This window comes from Oryzias latipes, chromosome 21 (genome assembly GCF_002234675.1).
Source record: "Oryzias latipes chromosome 21, ASM223467v1".
Lineage (NCBI taxonomy): Eukaryota > Metazoa > Chordata > Actinopteri > Beloniformes > Adrianichthyidae > Oryzias > Oryzias latipes.
In genome coordinates, this window is record NC_019879.2 from 19171134 (window position 1) to 19191865 (window position 20732).

Sequence of the window (20732 nt, forward strand, 5' to 3'; positions counted from 1 at the left end):
TTTTTGAACATTTGTATTTTTAATATACTTTAACAACATGATGTTTACAACTTGCATGAGTCTGAAGAGAAAAGAAAAGCATAATTACTCAATTTTTCACAATACTGAATGCAATTAAAACTCCTTTGTTCCACTGACATCAGGTCCATTTTAACAACATCATAATAAATCAACAACTACAGACAGTTTTTTCAAGTAAGGAATGCTACAAACACTTGATTGTCTTTTCTTAAACCCACTGGATGCAACCACTGATGAGTTTTACAAACTCAAAAACACGAAAAAAACATTTAATGCCCATTTAAACTACAATCAAAGGGCCATGATTTTTGTTTTATTGTTTACTCCTTTTGCATTTAAGTAATTTAAAGAATAACTAAATAACTAATAGAATAACTAAAATACATTCTGACCACTTTAAAAAGTCCTCTGATGTCTGAATCAAGAATATCAAAAGAATGTCTTAGCCCACTATCTGAGGCTCTGGAACAGGGAGAAGGGAGAATGCTGTAATACAGTCTATGACCCAGGTGCAGGGAGCAGACCAAACCTTCCCCCGCCGGACCACCGCAGGCTTATAAGAGCTCTCTGGGTCATATATGATGTACTGGGTGCACAGAGCCTGGTCGGAACCAGGAACCGCGTGGTACGCTGCAGCACTCAGAGTCTGAGTCACATCGCTGTCTGGCTTGGGCTGCCGGCTCAGGAGTTGGCCTCCTCCTTCCCGCAGCAGTTTGGCGAGCTCGTCTTTGTCTGGTGCCTTAAAGGAGCCCAGGAGGAAGAAGAAGCATCCGTCGAAGAGGGGAGGGAGCTACGAACCAAAATGCACATTCAGGCAGTATTTTGAACTTTGCTTTCTTGTGTTCAATTAAATTCTTCAACCTAAAACCCAAAATGGGTCACAAAACCATGCAAGTCTTCAGCACATGTGATCGCACCTGCAGAATTACAAGGTCTCCACTCACCATAAGGTACATGAATTTTTCCATTTCATTTTCTGCATAAGATTAAGGAGAACATTTTTAAATGTGGAACTAATTTATTTTTTTAGGAACTAAAGAATCTAAAGGTAAACCATGCAGAACTGCTGTTTAAAGGAGCGGTAAATTGGATTAATGCATACTGTTCAATTTAAAGCATTAAGTGACTTCAGGAGTTGTGGTGAATTTGGAAAAATGAAAAAATGTTCGCAAGCGAAAGTGAAATAAGGACAAGTTCCTTATTTCTCAAATGAGACTGATGCCACCAATCAGAATGAGTTTTGTTTGAAATTAAAACTGTGCGGAATGATCATCGGGGATATGTCAAACAAACTACATGCATGTTTATTATCATCATGGTTGCATATAACAGTCCCCATGTTCTTCTAATTTGCAACCTTCCTGGAGGTGGTATTGTTCAGGGGGAAAATATATTCATACACAATGTCGAGTAAAATATATTTGCTGCTTTTATTATTCTGTTTTTTATGCAACTACAGAAAATGACTTACCAAATTGAAAATCGTATTCTAGTAGGCGGCATTCATTTGACTATCAAACTCAACATTCATGCCAGCTGGTGAATCAGCAAATAAAATAAAAAAGTTCCAGTCCAGATATATTCTTGTTTACTTTGGTAATTCCCCTGACTTGTGCGCTGGAGGCCTTTTTTTCCCTTCATCAATAAATGTATTTCTGGCTTGGTGTCAACCTGTTTTTCACAGCATTGGTTTTTGGCTTTGTGTCTTTGGTCCCCATTTTGATCTGAATTGCTTTTTAAAAAAAAAAGGATAAACAGGTGTTGCTACCTGCCAAACAAAATGTGGATCTAGAACTGACCACGATATTTTACGTGTGTGTGCTTGTTTACCAAGCTGCATCTGTTGATGCGACTGCGCCGAGGACCTTCTCCTGCTTCATGCTCGGCTTCAGGCAGCCGCCTCCCCGCCTGCAAACATGCCTCCACCCCTGCCATCAGAGACGGAATAAAGAAAATTACAGCTTCAACTCATAATGTTGACTTGAAAGAGGGTGGCAACACAGGTTTGAAGGAAGCATGGCAGATTTCACGGCTGCTTCATGACGACTTCAGAAATGCAAGTGACCGGTGTAAGCTGTAGCTGTTGACAGAGCAGCCCACACTGCTGGGATTAAGAAGAATTTGGCCATCAGATCCCTTTAAGTGACTCTAGAGGCCCTTTCTGAGTCCAAAGAAGAACGTCGGGATGGCTAACATTTGTCTGAGTTGGAAATGGTGCTTTTGTTTGAACTTCCTAAAGAAACTTTCTTTTCTCCAGTTGAAGGGAAAGGCTGCTCATTTTAATGACCTCTCAGTGTCACAGACTAAAATTGCTTCTGAACATGTCACAGATCAAAGATTCACTGTGCATAGACGGCGGTTCTAAAGGAGGAAAAACACTAGCAATCCTTCCCACTGAACTGTTAAAAAGATGCAACTCGTTCTCATGAGCAGACTTATAAACAAGCCTGACTTCAAACTGCCATGACAGATGAAAGCAACAAAAAAACACAAAGGGTATTGGTCCAGTCTTCCATACATAATAATATATTTAAATTCCATAAATAAATCATTTATAGTTTCACATAAACATGTTAATGAATTGAAATGAATCTGTGCTGAATCTAAATTAGATCCTTAGTGGTACCAAAAAAAACTATCATTTTATCTGCACTTTTTCCAAAATGTTCTCCTGACAGAATCAATCATTGCTAAATGGGGACTGCTTCTCCACAAGAGTGGAAGTGTTTCCACCTTCTCTTTGATGAGGGCAAAGACAAGAGAGCCACTTGAGGGAATCAAAAAGTTTTACATTTACTAAATAATTGGGGTTACACAAAAATGCACCAATGAATTCTAGGTTAAACAATTTGTAATAAATACTTAAGGGTTACGTCGCTAAAGGCCTCATTAACCAGCACAGGTCCGTTGATTCAGATGGTGTGTGTTTTTGGGCCGTCTGGGCCTGTGGAGGGTCTAGAGAGGAGCGGCTGCATCCTAAAGGCAGCGCTGATGTGTCTTGCAGTTCCTGTGAGGCTCCCGCGACCACCTTAAGGGACGTCATGAAAAAGAACTGAGCCATTGTCATGTGTGTGGTAAGTGTATTTGTGCGTTGCACACACTTCTAACATACAAGTGATGCTGTTGTTAGATGCCCTTACATCGCACTCTAGTCACCCACAGGATGCCCACACAAACTACACTCTGATTTCCTAATTTCTAACAGTCCCGCTGCACACATAGAGCGTGCACTTATCACGTGAACAGCACCAACCGACCTCCTGCGCTTTGTTCAGGGTTTGGGGAGAGTAGAAAATAATGAAAAAATCTGTTCAACACACCTGCGTCTTACCTACTATTGACTGTTACGTGTTGTATAAGTGTTCGCTACGACCTGTGATGTGCATGAACATTTTCAATCTACGGACTTACTGAGCTGTCTACGACCTTTTTCATCTTGCCCGGGCCACCTCCGTACCCGGTACAGGTTTACACATTTTTACCCACAGTCTGTGTCCACCTGTAAGGGCCGCTGTTACTGAAGCCTTCAGCCTTTATGCTGCCTCTGAGCTGGAATGGAATGGCTGTGCGATTGACAAAACAAGCCAATAATATTACATTATTATAGCTTGCTTTGCATAAACTCAAATGTCAAACAAATTAGCTTGTGTGAAGTCTTAATGGGTAACAGCAGTACCTTAACAAGAACTTTCTTTTCTTAATGTACAGCAAAGTCCAAAATATCTGGCAAATTTAGACATAGAAAGTTTTATTTAACCAGAAAGCATTTCTTGGTTATCCATGATGCAGGCATATCCCAGAAGGACACGAGATGATGTAAAAGAAACAACATTATAAGAAAAAAAGAAAAAGAAAAACTGGTGTGACAGCAGTGTGAAAACACGATCTTACAGCTGTCTGTTATTTTTACTCATTAGCAAAAGCTAGCAGAAAGCGTAGTATAGTTAATGTGTTGGGCTAATTTTGTAAACATATCAAACCGAACAGGTTCTAGTTTTTAAAAACTAAAATCAAATTTTACAAGGTTTGGGGCATTATGCTTTGGTCTCAGATGTTGAACTGCTCCGAGGTTCAAATATGCCTCTTATTTCTAAACCAGCACACAGATCCCTTCAATTATCTGGCAATATACACATATCTGCCACGGTCCTCATTATTTTTTTCCCACTTTGCACCTTCAGGTGTGAATGGATGGGAAAAGAAATGTCTGCATTTGTCGAAGGCACAGAACTGACTAATACGTGTTAGCAGGCCAGACCTATGGTTACCAGCTCAAAAAGATCTGTTTGAAGTCATGGACACAGGAAACTCATCCACTCTTTTCTGCTGAAGTTTTAAGACTAGAAAAATAGACAAAAAATATGCATATTTTAGTCGATATCTAAGAAGAAAAAATTTTAATTGAATCCTTAAAAAGATCCTAAAAGATGCTAAACGATAATTGAAATACTGCTAAAAAAATTGGAAGAATATTTATATTAAAAACAAAAACACCATCATTTAAGTAACAAGAGCAAACCGAGTTAGAGAATGTAATTTTCTAATGTACTCAGAAAATCGTAGCAGTAAAAAAGAAACTTAAATAAATTCACATTAAAGATAAAATGCTATTTGCTGATAAAATGACACAGGTGTTAAAGTGAGAACATTTGATTTTATTGATGAAATGATGAATATAATATTTTTATGAAAAAAAAAACTAAAAAGTTTTTGAAAATCTGTTTTATTAGTTAATCCATATCACACCTTAGTGCAAGTGTGCATTTTTAGATTTTTTCTATTCCTTCCATCACTATTTCTTAACCACTGTAACTTGTTTTAAGAAACAGTCCTCAGGAGAAAACTTAAAAAATGAATATTATTGACCACTTAGCAACACCTGACTGAATACAAAAAAGGCCGCTTCCCCTTTTTAGTTATTATTCAGTGTTTTCATGATCACCATTCAAGTGCTTTTTGCTTAAAAATTGTTTAAAAAACAATTCTCCAGCTAAGCATAAGATTTCATCAATTTTTTGCTCAGAAAATAAATATTCAAGAAAAACTGGCACTTCTATTTGAAGCAATTTGATATAATAGTGGTGTGGGGATTTTCCAACTTTTGGCTAAAGGCACAGGAAGGCAGGAAAAGTAAAAAAAAAAAAAAAAAAAAAAAAAAATAAAGGCAGATACTGCTTTGGCTGTAATGAGGGAGGCGAGTTGAGCCAATTGTTCAGCCGGCATGGAGGACAGAGAAGCAGGGGTGCTGAGTATGATCCTGATGCACAAAGTGGTACAGTGACACATCCACAGTTGAACTGGCACACTGGCAGGCACAAACACTTCTGGCATTGTACTCAACACAGAAAGTGAAGTGATGCTACTGATAAATACACTCGTGAAGGGCAAACCAAGGTGCTGGAAAACTCTTTGACAGCATGTCTCTTTTCTCTTTGCCTGAAGCTGACTTCTTCTGAATATCTGCTTGATGGCGGCTGTAAGACTGGCTGAGAAAAGCAAAATTACTTTGTATCTCACCAAAAAGAAAAAGGGGAGAGAAGCCTAAGCCGTCATTTCATTGCTAGTGATATTAAAGCCTTGTGGCACATTGATTTCCAGATTTTATCCCCGAGTCATCCACCCACCCTATCTACGCGCCAGACATGTAAGCCGGAGAGCGCACACACAGCGGCGAGCAGGAACAATTGTTCTGAAAATTGCTTGTTGCAAACTGTTCTTCCAGTGTTTTCCGGGAGGACGTGTTGTGCATCAAATTGGGAGTGAATTTTCAAGGCCCCCACACCACACCGCTCTGTCATAAAGATAATCGATGTAGTCTGATGGTTGAGACATTATGTTACAAATAAAACCGGCATTATACCTGGCTTCTATTTCCCTGAATGAAACAAATGACAATGTAAGTTCAACAGCATTTTCAAGGTAAAATGACCATTTAGGCTGATGTGTGCGTTTCTGCAGGGATGACGCATCAGGGACATTTCTTGTTCAAAACATTTGCATACTGAATAGTATGCGGTTCACCAATCAGCCCTGCATGCTACTTGTACTCTGGGTACATGTACAAATCTTTGTCAAGTCTTTTTCTTTTATTCCACTATCTAAAAGTATTTGTGTCATACAATTACATCCGGGCACAAACCGCAATTATTCATTTCTCCTTTATGATCACTATTCAATAGGTTGGCACTTCTTGGAATTAAAAAGGACGCTACCCCAACGTCACCATCAAATCAAAGTCCCTGATTGGTCAAAGTTCAACTGGTTTAACTTTCAACAAGTGTTTAATGGCCAAGCATTTTGTACATAAAGCGTAGCGACGTGTGAACACGAGAGTTCTGAGAAGGGAAGCTTTAGATCACATTGAATCACGAGTTAAACGCATATTGCCGGTTAAAACGTAGCATAAGACAAAGAAGTAGGGTAGTTCCGATTCACCCAAATGTAAAACGGTCTTTCCTTATTGAAGACATAAACCCATTTGCAGCATTTGTCATTTCATGATGGGTTTTATTCTTTGCGGCGATAATTTACTTCTAAGGTCATTGTACTTTTTTTCAAACTCTTTCATTGTGACCAAATAAATCTATTGTATCTTTTGACTGACAGGTCTCTTTGCAAATCCTCTGCTGAACAAGACCTCACTGGATTTGTTAGACCCACTCCTAATTTCAGACCATACTGGTGATGACAGAGGTGCTCAAGGCTATAAATTAGCTTGAGTTTGACCATTTAGAAACCAATTGGTCAAGTGACCACAACTAACCTCCATTTATTTACATTGGATGTCACAGGATGGCTCCAGTGTTATTCTTTCCCCACACTGGGAGATTCATTCCACAGTGCCAGACAAGATAATCAAAGTTCAAGATGTTTAGCTTTTACACAGTGAAATAAGGACTGCTGGGAGTAAGGAATCAAGTACAAAGGGAAAAAAAAAATTCTTGGGGATTCCAGGAGGAGAGAGGAACCCATGGAGATCACAAAGAGATTGTTCTGATCAATACTGCATTCCACACTTACAGCTGTAGTTGACAACCCAGCAACCAGCCAGAAGAGCCAGAAGGGTGGAGGAGTTTGTGGGTATCGGTCCTTCTGGCACCACGACATGGCTTACTGGGAAAAGGATGAAAGCACAAAAGAAAGCCAATCTGAAAATGTTATGCATGAGGAACTCCTGCCACACACTAAAAATCTGCTGCCTGTTGTGATCCTCCAAGGTACTTAACAAGTTCATGCCAAGACTTCATAATCAGGTGAGATTTAGTATTATAAACTATCATGTATGATCTGAGGATCATATTGATTGAACTGAATAAGACATTTGCTCCATGAATTATGGATTTTTAGCTCACACAAAGCCCTAAATGCATATAGTATGTCTAAATGTTAAAACTGCAGAGAAATCCGTCCTATAGACAGAGAATTAAGACGGCACACTCCAAAGCCTGGACTGCATAATGTGAACGTACCAAATATAACAAATATTCAAAAGTTTTTGAGGTTGGGGAGCTTCAGAGACAACCTCAAAGCACAGGTTTCTTCTGTCAGATGAAGGAGTGCTTTATATGATCTTCACAATTACATGTGCTTACATCATTTCTGGCTCCTGCAACAACCAAGACAGACTGTAATATTAAGGATTTTGTAATGTGAAACTAGGTGGAAACAAAGCTTAAGATGAGTGGAAACATGATTTTGAACACAGATTTGACTGGAAAAAGGAAACATTAATAAGGAAAATTCTTTAAAAAGTGTTTTTGATTTAGACTTCCCTGGTTTATTAATCCCAGTGGGTCTTATTTTGACAGTGAGACCAGGTAAACTTATTTTAAGCCACTCAGACAGTTCCTGGCAAAGCCATAAAAGATCAACCTGCAGCTCTGTGCTATAATAGCAGGGCCATCTAATTACAGGTTTATTAAATTTCAAATACAAGCCTACTGCCTCTTCATTTTGGAACACAGCTCACCTGACAAGTGCAGAATGAAGATAATTATATCTCCAGGAAAAAAAAAACATTGTGCAATAACCATGTATTTTGGCATTTCTGCAGGCTTTCAGTTCAAAATTCAAAACAGTGAAAAAGTATGAACTTTCACCCCTGCAGCCATAGAGAAGTGCTTCTGCTTTTTCATTAGTGTGTATTCATCACTCTGACTATACCGCCAAACATTTTATGAGGAATGATTTCAATTACTTTGTCTCGGTGGTGTTCTCCCAGCCGTTAGAATGCAGCGGCGGGGAAGCGGCAGTATCGCGGTGATGTATACGCCTCCAGAAGCGATGCTTTGCTGCTGTTAAACCTTCATGGGTGATAATGTTCAAACTCAAAATGCTAAACTGATCTGGGTAAGACAGCTAAGTCTATAAAGTCCAGCTGCGTCAGGAAAATACCAACTGAGATAAAAATCCCATATTGGTGAAGGATTTAGTCCTGACAACAAACAGCAAGGAATCAAGATTACAGAAACCACCAGGAAACCTAAAACTCACCTAATCACACAATAGCTAGGCTCCATCTCAGAGCATTTGGGAAGAAAATGGACAGACAACAATATGTCGCTGAGAAGAATAAATGTAAATATATGTATTTATTCACCACTAAACTATGTATTTTTTATCATTATTTAATCCCCTATCCTACGTAGCTGAGAGCCCATCTCTAAGTTGAAAAGCAAAGGCATGCAGAAAGAATTCAGAGGTTTGCAGGACTGCAGAAAATTTGCCCCAGAGAGGAGATGTCATTCACACAAGCCAACCTGAGGCAGAGAAGGTGTCAGACATTCTCCCTTCCAGCAGCTCTTCCAGTTTGGCCAGCTGGTGTTGCTCTCGCTGTGACAGCTTGGAAGCCAAAAGCACCACAGTTTGATCACCTTTCACAGATTCACTCACCTTTAACAAAAGAAAAAAGCACATAACACAGGTGTGTGCATACAAGAATAAGCAGCAGCCCTCTGGGTTTTTCTTAAAAAAGAAAAAAAACAAACAAAGAAAAAAAAACCTATTCAGTTTTTTAAGAAAACATACCACAGAGAGACTGGCTGATGGGCTGGGAGATGTATGAGAATTGGCACGCTGGATTCCTTCAGAGGCCTCTTGGAAAATATTCAGCATCTCTGGGCTCACTGCATAATCTGCAGGCCGCTTTCCATGCAGATTACTGTGGAGAAAAAAATTCAACAGATAAAGTGTGTCAGTGTTTCAAAGAATGCACTCATTGCTGTAATGGGTTGGACGCTGTGTCGACCGTCTGGTGACCACATGTTTAAAATACCAACAAAAAAACTTGCTGCAGCTTGATCAACAAGAGTCAAAACACCCTCCTGTATGTAAAAAAAACAAAAACAACAAATGTCTCTTTACTAAGATAGTCTTAGGGTGTATTCAGACTGGAAAAATTATTTCGTTCCAGATCTAGTCCCGAACCTTGCAATAGGTCTGTATTCAGACAGGCATCTTTCTGTTACGGACCAAAGCTTGTAACAAAACCATGTGACTAAAGATCTCGTCAGTCCTTTGCCAGGAACTAAGAATGGGGGGTGGGGGGGGGGGGGGGGGTCAAAGCAACAAGAGAAAGACGGACGTGCTGTGCTTTATAATCCTTATTGGGACAGTTAACTTATTAAAACTTTATTTTTCAATTACCAAAGCCCAAGCCCAGCGATGAATGAGTGTGCTACAAGCTCCCCGCTAAAAGCTCTCAGCAGCAGGGGTGGTGGTGGGGTTGGAGGGTTCACTCCGCGACAACCGTCCTACCCATAACTCAGTGGCAAATTTAAAGTCCTAAAAAACCAGACTTTTTTTTTTTATTTTGCCAAAAAAATAATCATAATTAAAAGACCACTAGGAATGCTTTACAATATCCATCCATCCATCGTCTTCCGTTTGTTCCCTTTCGGGGTCACGGGGCTGCCAGAGCCAATCCCGGCCACTTGTGGGCGAAGATAAGGGACACCCTGGACAGGTCACCAGTCTGTCACAGGGTAGAGTGTCCACAATATATCAAAAGATGATCAGAGTGGGACTTTAAAAAGAGTTTTTTCTGTGAATTTCAATGCTCAGCACAGGTTTTAACAATGAAAACTATCCACTTTATTAGAAACAGTTACAGCAATCTGGTATTATTGAGATAATCTAGATTATCCCAATAATCTTTAGATATACTGTGGACACTCTACCCTGCAAGACTTGAAAGGGCATATATCATGCTATTATTAAGCCCTTTATAGTAAACAATACCCATGTATATGAAAATGTATTTTTTTTTAATATTAGTTTTACGCCCTGAGCTTTTTTCTAACCAATAAGTAAAACGACTCGATCTCTGGGGCACCAGCTTTCACTCCGTGTGGGTGTCGCCCATTTCATGATATCAACCTAGAGCCGGCCTCAGCAACGTGTCTACGTCTCGCCCACAAAAACAAACAACATCCAAACTTTGGCAAAGATAGATGTGCATATTGTGCAAATAAAAGGAATGGGTTTTTGCCAGACACCGGTTGCACAGCGGAGGAAATGGGTGTTTGTCCTTTACACACAGCCTTTATCCTTGAAAATATTCACTCCAACACACACATTCATGCACACACATTTGCTAACAAAAACACGCACATACATTTAACAAGGAAGGTGGGACCTCTGACACCTGGCAATGGCGGTCCCTTGGGTGCTGGCTTCCTGGGCCCAGCGGCCCTCTCTCTACGCAGGGAGAGGCATCACTGAGTTCTCTGGGAAGACCATGACGGATCACATCACGACTGAGCCTGGGGGTGACCGTGTCCCTGTGGTGTGGGTTATGGTCCTTGCCCTTGTGCGCAAGCCTTCTCCAAAATTCCAACTGTCGGTGAGCCTGGTCGGGCCATGTTTACAACATTCCTTGTGGACCCCCATTTCTCTTGGGCGTCCTCCTCTGGGACAGGGGTGGCCAGCCCCTGCCTCGCTCTTTCCTGGACCAACCCTGGACTGGGGGGGTGGCTAACCTGTTGCGTGGGGCGGGTCTCCCTTGGAGGGCCCTCGCTCGTGCCTGGGGTTGGGTAGGGGGATGCTCAGAACTCCTGGGTAGTGGTGGTGGGGCGCTTGTCTGGGGCTGGGGGTGTTCTCCTGGGGCAGGGCCCCGCCTTGGGCCCTCTCAGCTGCTCTTCTGGTTGGGCTGGAGCTTTCACTCTCTGTCCCCCTCTACCTCCCTGCTCTCTGGCATTGGGGGCCTCTGTGGCGGTTCATTCAGTTGTGTGAAAATGTTATCATCTTAAGAACTTATACTTGAACTTGTCATTTCTAAGAGCAAACTGTTAAGGTCAGTGTTTTTTTGCACTCTTTGCCACATAATAACCACATAATAAAAAAAATGGCAACATTTCTGTTTTTAAGTGTTTAGGAAGATGCACAGTTCTAACAGCATTTAAGATCAATCCTAACTTTCAAATCAATGAACTCCTCAGTGACCTGGGTCATTTAGTTAGCATGCATGTAAAATGGCTTCGTTGTGGCCTTTTTTTGTTTTTTTCTTTTCAGTGGCCGAGCAGGACACAGAAATTCAATATTTGCAATTGCTGAGATCTAAGCAAAATAGTCTGGCAATATCAATTCTTGTTTGTTTTGTGAAACGGTGCACTCGTGTGTGTCTTTCACTTACTGGCATAGAACTGTTTGATATGAGATTGAATGGAAATTTTTCCCTCCTATAAACAAACTCTGTTTTCACTGTTAAATGAAAGAAAGCCTTGAACACATGAAACATGCCTCCATGGCATTTTTAAATGCAAATTTGAATAGAGGCTTACCAAATATTTTGACTACAGTCGACTACATCTTGTAAAAAAAAAAAGTGTGCTAACTGGCTAATTACACAGAGGACATTGGAGACAAGTTTAAGTTCAAAGAAGATTTGTGAAACATGGCAGAGGTCACCTTGAGAAAGGGGAGAAATAACAAAGTGAAGGAGTAGGAAGAGAGGATATGAAGAGAAGAACCAAGCCTGCTAGGTTGTCTCTAAAAGATTAGGCGTCAGCAAAGATAACACTGGAGGGACAATTAATAGGTCCACTGGTCCATAAAATATTTCATTTGGATTCATACCCCCAGCCAGCACACAAACACAAACAGAAAATGTCCCCAACACTTAAACATATGTGCATATTCAAGTTTGTTAAGCAGCACAATGTGACAGGAATATGCAAAAATCTAGAAAAAGTTGCAGGTGGTAAAAAAGAAAAGACATTCTCACTTTTTTCAGTTTAATTATACAAGTAGAAGGAAAGCCACCGTTATTTGGTTTTCTTTCTTTGTCATTGTGTGTGATAAGTTCATATCAAACTATTCGAAGTCTCTGATGAGTAGGCCAATCAAAGCAACTCAATGACCAGTTTCCAACAGCTTACTCGCAGCAGTGTACTGACGCAGATTTTGATTTACTTCCCTGCATCTTTCAAACAAGTGACATGACCTATTGAAGACACTGAGAAGCAGCTAACCGCTGGCTCTATAAAAGTAAAAGTTTTGATGGTTGGCCAGTTAAAAGCACTCAAATTAATCTTAATTTAATCTTAATGAAAAACAGCTCTCTGTTGCAACCTGCCTCCATTGGTCTTTTGATGAACTGTCACTGTGATACTGAGATGAATTGTGGTACTTCTTAGTTTGCACCAAAGTCAAGAACAGGAAGTGGGCCAAGCCATAACATTCACCATTTGAATTGTTTCTTAGAGCAAAGGCTTTTAGAGTGCATGCGTCAAAGTCAAGGGCTGAGATGACAATATTTGATCACTGTCCTCCATGTGCCACCAATGCATAATAAATCCCACAATGCACTGTTGACATGTTTGCATATTCAAAGACTGTATTTGAGAGTCCTTTCTCCTCTTTGATACAGACGAACAAATATCACACGGCGATCTACACCTTCATTCCAACCAGTGGATTTCCTAAGAATTTGTTTTCAGACTGCTGGAAAATGTTGTCGGGGAAAATTGTATTTTCTACAGAAAAGCAGTAGAAAGAACTTTAGAAAATAAATTAAATTGATTTTTCTTTTATTTAATGTTCGATTCTGCTTTTTGGTACAAATTGTTTCATCAACTTTGCCAGTTCCAGTTTCAAGAATATGCAGCACACACTGGCAAATCGAGCTTCAAATGTCATTTTCTCTCACATCTGTTTTTATTTTTTGGCTATGGTTGTATTATTGGCCAGTAGGAAAAGTTTTCATATTTATTTTTATTTTTTATTTCATGATTAAAATTGTTATACTTTGTAGACTTTGCTACTTTTAAGTTGAATTCATGCAATAAGGTCATTTGTAGGTTCTCACAAACCATGAAACCAGTCCAGCTACCAGCTTACAGTTCATTTTTTACTATTACTTTAGTTCATTGTGTTTTGAGTTTGATTTAGAGTTGGACTTAAAAAAAACTCAATAGAATATTCAAATACAGCACGGAACAATGAAAAGCCATCACAGTAGAGCTCTAAACACACAGAGCTGAGTGCCAGTCTTTCCATTACTAATTGCATTGGCAGAGGTCTTGCTTTGCTTTTTGCTTATGTTTGTGATTTTGCTTAAAAGGCAGAAGTTTGGACGAGGCTTAAATTCATCTAAGTTACTTTCAAAATAATACATACTTCCATCGAAAAACAAATAACATGATACAAAGAACAGAACTGAGGCCTTACAGTTGAAACTCAAATAATTAGATAGAAATGTTATGTGTTAAGAAAAGTTATTTAGTCTCCATAAAGTGTGCATAAAATGGCTGACACTAATACTAATCAAAAGTGTATGCAAATGGTCTACAATCGGTTTGATGCCTTTACTGCAAAAAACGCTGAACTATGTTGTGGCATTTGAACCGAGGAAAAGTCTTCCATTTTTTGACCTTCCATCCTAACTGTTTAGCTACTTTCATGTTTCATTATATTATTCATTCTATTAGCATATATGTGTTGAATCTGCCTTCTGTTTGCTTCAGACAGAATACCACAGTCTGTGCGAACACAGAAACTTACAGGCTCAAAATATGTAGTAGAGCTGCAGAAACAGATGATTTGACTTCAATAGAACTTAATATTTGATTTAAATTTGATTTAAAATCAATATTATTTAATTAGAAAAAACAGTTTCCTATAAAAAATGATTTAAACAGAGGAAAGGTGAAACGTTTATTATAATATGATTTCTTACTTAAAAATCTAATGTAATAATACAAATGTACTTTTTCGCAAATTTATTTTTTGTAAAAACCTGTTTTAAAGTTCAATCAGTTCATGGATTTCATAAATTAACAGTTTATTTAGTAGATCAGAATTGACTCAAATTGATTAGGCAATTTCCTCCAATCCACATCAACCATCTATTAATGTTAGATTAACTAACACTGTCTGCAATAGGAGGATGCAGTATAGAAAGTGGATTAGAAATGGGTGAAAGCGATTTGCAAAGTCAAGTAGATTACAACTATTAGAGTACACTAAGTGGTAAATGGCATAAACTTATACAGCACTTCACTACCTTCCTAAGCGACCAAAACCACTTTACAGTCACAGTCCCATTCACCCATGCACACAAGGACATTTCAGCACATAGGCAGGGAAGGCGGGAGCTGAACCTGCAATCTTTCCATCACAGGTGGAGCGCTTTGCACAACAGCTGCCCCACTAATCATTTTTATCATTATTATTACTGCTCTTGCACCTTAATATTCAACTTTTATGTGCATCACACAGTTTAGCTCATGAAAGTCTCTTTTTCACAGTTATTCTCAGCTTAATTTTCACAACAGTTCATTTGTATATAGATATAGTCATTTACTGATGCACAGTTCTATTTTAGATTTGGTGTGAATGTTCCAGATATCCTGCACATATCCTACCATGTCTTTTATTTTATTTAACCTAATTGAGTTCAGAGCGAACGGCAAAACATCTCATTGTACAGGGAAACCAGTTTCCTTACTGTACATATGACCATAAGCTCTTTGAATCCTTTTAATGGGGGAATCAAGGGAAATGTTGCTTGATCACATAAATGTGGCACATGTTGATTTTGACCAAATAAATAAATAGGTGTGTTGTGCACCCCGAGTTATTTTATCATTCAAGAAACTTTAATCATCAAGTCTCAAACCAGATTCTTTCGGCAGCTTTTGGCTTTGGTGGTCACTTACAGAACGTTCTGCGAGGCTCCGAGCTGCAACAGCACTTTGACGATGGCCGAGTGTCCGTTCCTGACAGCATCGTGGAGTGGAGAGTCATTTTCATAGCCTGGTGTGTTCAGCAGGGCTCCTCTTGTGGCCAGCACCTCAACAACAGTCAGGTGACCCAAGTTACATGCCTCATGCTAAGAGGAAAAAAAGAGGTAATGGTTATATTAAGGCATACTTTGCACCAAATTCAACACAACTAGACGTTTTTGTGTTAGGTGGCTCCAATCAATAATGACAGGGTTTGAGACAGCGATTAGAATTTGTCTTTGTTCACCCTGGTCCTATTCCTTAGACTGTGCTCACATTAAGAGGAGAATTTTGTGTCATTTGAAGCTCTCCTTAAATACATAATTGGCAGATATTTCACACACAAAAGAGCATGTTGAATGAAAAGAGCAGTAATAGCAAGAACATGACCACAATTACAATGATTTACCCCAAAAATAAATATGATTTCATTTTTCTAGAAGGTTAATTGTGGGTCATCAGAAAATGAGAATGACGCTTCTGACAGCCTTTTCAGGCAAATATGTCCCACTTAATGTGCAACACTGTATGCCTTTCTTCAGTGTCCAGAAATAATGTCTGGATTATTACGTGGTCTTTGAAAATGTACAACCCCTTTCTTTGTCTTGTTCACAATTCTTAAGATAGATAGTTCCCACAAGATGCCACAAAGCAGTCCCTCCTGTCTCTGTACCCCATGTCCTCCACTGATGTACACCCAGCAGAGTCTGAGTTTTTCTTTTTTTTAGATAAGACTCTCAGCTGAGCTGCAATTCTGAGGTGTACAGAGGAGAAGAAACGAAGATAGGACAGTCCCCTGAGGTGCTCCTCTGCTGCTGACCACCTTCTCAGAAACACTGCCAGTTAAATCTCACAAGTCGTTGCCCATGTGGTCCTCTGCTGGCATTTCCTGCAGGTTCTTGGACAAAAGAGGAGACGGGATCATGTTGAAAGCCCTGCAAAATTTGGACAATACCATTCTGACAGGGTTGCTTGCTCTGTCCCTTTGAGTGTAGGCTCTGCGGCGGGAAGATGACAGCAGGCACCTCAGCACAAACCACAGTCAAAATGATTTGGAAGAGCCATTCAGCTGAAACGATTAAATCTTTTTAGCACTTTGATAACTGTAATCATCAAGTGCAGGTAGATGGATTTTTTTTTTAATCGTTTTTTAGAAATCAAGAAATGTTGCCTTCATCTTAGGCCTGCACGATATACCGCAAATTTATCGTTATCGCAACATCAAGCTGTGCAATATGCATACTGCAAAAGATGGCGAAAATCGCAATAAATGGTTACCTTAAATGTGCTAAAACAAACTCAAGGCAGCTTGAAATATTGAACAAATGAAATAAATCCCTTTATGCATTTAACCAATCGGAAGGACCCTTTTACGTTGTTGATCAATCAGATGAGCCCTTTTATGTTTGATGTTTGCCTCCTACATCGACAAGGGTCATTTGGAGTATAATTTTTAAACTGTTGCAGTGGAATGGAAATGATGTTTTTGGTTGTTTTGCTATTTGTTTATATACTGCAAATTATATCACTATCGCAATATTAATCACCAATATCGCATATCGCGAGTTTTACTCATATCGTGCAGCCCTACTTCATCTGCATCAAATCATTGTTCCTGTTCACCTCTGGGAAAAAAAACAAGCAGTGTTGCCAGATAGCTTGAGAAATGGAAGCCACAGAATGGGTTTCTTTTTGGAAGAAATAGAGGGGAGTAAAGAAGTTGTAGGTATCTTGTCTGACCTGAAAAGTGTGCCAGCAGTGATGCTGCATGAACACCACTGATTGTGGGAAAAGCCTCAGGAAGTGTAGCAAGTTTGAGCCTTTTTGATTTTAAGTTTCTTTTTGAGGTCAGATTGGAGCGTAATGGTAAACACCTTGTCCTTGTTAAAGTCCCACTCTGGTATTCTTTTGATCCATTTCAAAAGCGTTCCCAGAGGTCAAATCCAAAAACCTGTAATTTCCTAAGACGTAGTTTCTCCAAAGCAGCAGGAGTTCATTAGAGTTTTGCCTCTGAGTTGCAGGTTCAGAGCAAGCCCGCCCCCACTTCCCATCACTCATCTGTTTATGCGCTCTGCCGATACCAGCCCCTCCCAATCCTAACCTAACATTACTGCTGCAACAAAAATGGCGAGCAATATCGGAGGCATCCAGCCGTACAGTTTGGGGCCAGCTTGGACGAGGAAAACAAAGACGTACATCAATCTTTTTTACCTCAAGTGGATGCATCGGAATGGAGCTTCTACTACAACTACAAGCTTTTTCAAAGAGCATTTTTTTAAGCTGCCCCCGATTCAAAATTACTTGAATGAAGAAATACTCAAAAATGCAATTTTGTGCTAGTTTTCTTAACATATGTCCTCCATCATCTAATCCAGTGTTTTTCAACCAGTGTGCCGCGGCACACTAGTGTGCCGTGGGAGATGGTCAAGTGTGCCGTGGGAAATTGCCCTCATTAACTGATCTAAAAACATTTCCCATCTCCAGGATTTTAGCTCTCTGTTCATCCAAACAGGCCCTGATAAAACACTGAGGAGTTAGGAATATAAAAGATCGTAAAATACATTTTCTTTGCGTTTATTTTATTTTATTAAAGACATTTTGATATGAATGACGGTGCAGTACCGCGATTCAGCTGCACCTTCGACTGTATTTTGGAAAAGTCCCGTCCCTTTAACTGTCTCCACCAATCATTCTTGGGGGGGTTAATCACATGTCATCAGTCTGACCAATCAGAAGTGCTTAAAGTCTTCACTTCCTTGTCCCGATTTAGCTCGTAAAGTCGCTCAGTTCTAACAGAAATACCAGCTAAAGCTCGTCTTTAGCGGTGTAGCTTTGCACAGAATCCGGTATCAGACCGTGGAACAAGTGAACAAAACAATGAAGCTCCGAAAACCGATCTTCGGCCGTTTTATGCACTACATTTCCCATGATGCATTGGGTTGTGAGAGTGACAGTGCAAAAGGAGATCTGTTGTTAAACGTCTTGAAACCAAGGAACACACAAGCTGTTTTTAAATCTTCTAATTTAACTTTTATTGCATCTTTTAGAAAAAAACAGCTGCAGTTTCCAGCTTTTTCTGTAACAATTATCTCAAAAATGCATGTGAGATTGTGCAGGGACTGTAGATCAATACAGACTATCAGTTTCTCCTTTTTTTTAAATTTTTGGATGCTGGTGTGCCGCGGGATTTTTTTTAAGGTTAAAGTGTGCCGTGGCTCAGAAAAGGTTGAAAAACACTGATCTAATCAATACGACACAAACATGTTAAAAAAGACCAAAAACCCAATTTTTGATCGGAGTAACTTCTTCAAGACACGGACGATTCAAGCTAATCAAAAGTATCATCATTTTGGAGGGGAATGGGCTCCACATAAAAAATGAGTATTTGTAACGGTCATAACAGGAAATTCTTTCTAAACTCATCAACACAGAGGTTCATCCACTTCATCTTTACTTGTGTCCTTTCATCTAGTGACCAGGATATGGGAGGCAGTGAGTGTGTGCATCCTGAGCATTCAGATATATTAGATTCAGCTTCTTGTCCTCTGGAGTAGCAGCTGACAAACAACATAGAAAGGAGTAGGCCTGCACAATATACCGCAAATTTATCGTTATCGCAAAATCCAGCTCTGCAAATATCGCAATAAATCGTAAACCTTAAATGTGCTAAAACAATCTTATGTCAGCTTGAACCATTTAACGAATCAAATAAATCCATTTATGCATTTGACCAATCGGATGGAGGCCTATTAATTTAGATGTTTGTCACCGATGTCGACGAGTGACATTTAGAGTATACTTTTTAAACTGTTGCAATGTAATGGGAATGGTTATTTGGTTATTTTGCTATTTGTTTATATACCGCGAATTATATCGTTATCGCAATTTTAATCTCTAATATCGCATATTGCAAGTTTTCCTCATATCGTGCAGCCCTAGAAACGAGTGTAGCAGACAGAGGAGAATCTAACGTCTCCTGACATCATCATGTCTGCTTAAAGACGTCGCTTTAGTAACATGTCAACCAGGGAACTGATGAAGAAATCTACAATGGAGGTTTATTGTTGAGTAGGATGAATCAAAATTTATGGTTGTACGTCTATTTTACAGACCTACTTTTTCACAGCAACTTACCTGGATGACATTGTCTATTTATTTTTATTTTTTTAATCAAAACCAGCAGTTCTTCCTCTTTTACTTTTTTTTTCATCTCATGGTTTTCGTTTCTCTCCACTCAACCTGTTAAAAGGCCAAAAGATCGAAAGGATGAAGACGTGCTACAGTTTTGCAAACAGTCCGGGCTCTCCCCCTTTTTTTCCTGCCCGTTATCTGACATTCCCCATGATGATCCAAGGAAGAAGGGGCTTGATGTTATTTCACCGTTCTCTCCACTTTACACCCCCCTGACAGCTGCAGCGCTCCCTCTTGAACTTAGCAGGTATTCATCTTTTTCCAAGGTAAACTTTAAACGTCTGACTGCTTCATCGTCTGATTCTTTAAGGGCACAAGTCTGACATCAGATTGGTCTCTCTCATCACAGCACAAGCAGTACAATCACACAAACAGAATGCCTATGAGTACCAGAGAGGAAGATTACAGCAGCATCAGATTAAAACCTGATCAAATTATTGTAATTTACCTTTAAGACAGGGGTGTCAAACTCGTTTTCATTGAGGGCTACATCAGCACAGTGGTTGTCTTCAAAGGGCCAGATATAACTTAAACATGTAACTAAATGTAATGAAAAATAAATGTAACTACTCCTTAATGTTAAATAACTCATTTATTGGTTTATGATAACTTTTTAAAGTGACAATAACAGTTGCATAGAAAACATATTTTTGCTCGTTACTCTAGCATAAAGCGTTTTTCGGAATCCATTTTTTGTTTGTTTTTCCTTACCGAGAAGGAGGGTCTAAGGGCAGAAATGCCCAGGGTAGTTTAGTTAGTTTAGAATTTACCTATTGAATTCTATGACTTTATGATTTTATGTTTACTATAAAATTACTAGACAAAATAAGTCTATTATTTTAAATATTCAAAAGAGAAGATTTACAGACCAATTAGTTTATTCAGAATGTGGTGGTCTTCAAATTGCTATTAAAAAAATGGTCACTAAGAGAGACCACCTCAGTGGTGTTTCTGAGACTCAAGCTCAAACCTAATTAGAAGCTTTGTAGTTGTCAGCATCCAGCTAAAGTTTTAAGTCCTGAAAACAAACGCCCTTTTGGTTGCCGAGAAAAATCTAAAGTATCCTTACAGAAACTCTTTTGTCGGAAAAACAACCGAGGGTTTGAAGGTATTCATTAGATAAATCAATTCATCATCTCTGCCAAGATTTAAAAAAAAGTGGTTCATCAAACTTTTGCCAAAATATGTTTCATCATCAAATCATAAATGTGCAAACTCTGATTTTGGCAGGATATTTGACCATTTTTTAGTTACTAACAAACACAAAGTAGCCGATTGGCGCTTTTATTTCCCTGA

The 20732-nt window shown here is 39.3% G+C and overlaps 1 protein-coding gene across 2 annotated transcripts in view; it reads right to left on the reverse strand.

The window, feature by feature from the left end:
* Window positions 1–20732, reverse strand: part of bard1 (BRCA1 associated RING domain 1) — a 24367-nt gene continuing 3635 nt past the window's right edge. For both annotated transcript variants that reach the window (XM_004081856.4, XM_011489667.3), the window contains exons 6-11: window positions 15180–15352; window positions 9049–9181; window positions 8781–8913; window positions 7042–7134; window positions 1852–1949; window positions 1–811 (exon numbers count right to left, since the gene is read on the reverse strand). In XM_004081856.4, coding sequence (XP_004081904.1) covers window positions 464–811; window positions 1852–1949; window positions 7042–7134; window positions 8781–8913; window positions 9049–9181; window positions 15180–15352 — 978 coding nt within the window. In that variant the 3' untranslated portion in view covers window positions 1–463. The remainder of the gene's footprint in view (window positions 812–1851; window positions 1950–7041; window positions 7135–8780; window positions 8914–9048; window positions 9182–15179; window positions 15353–20732) is intronic.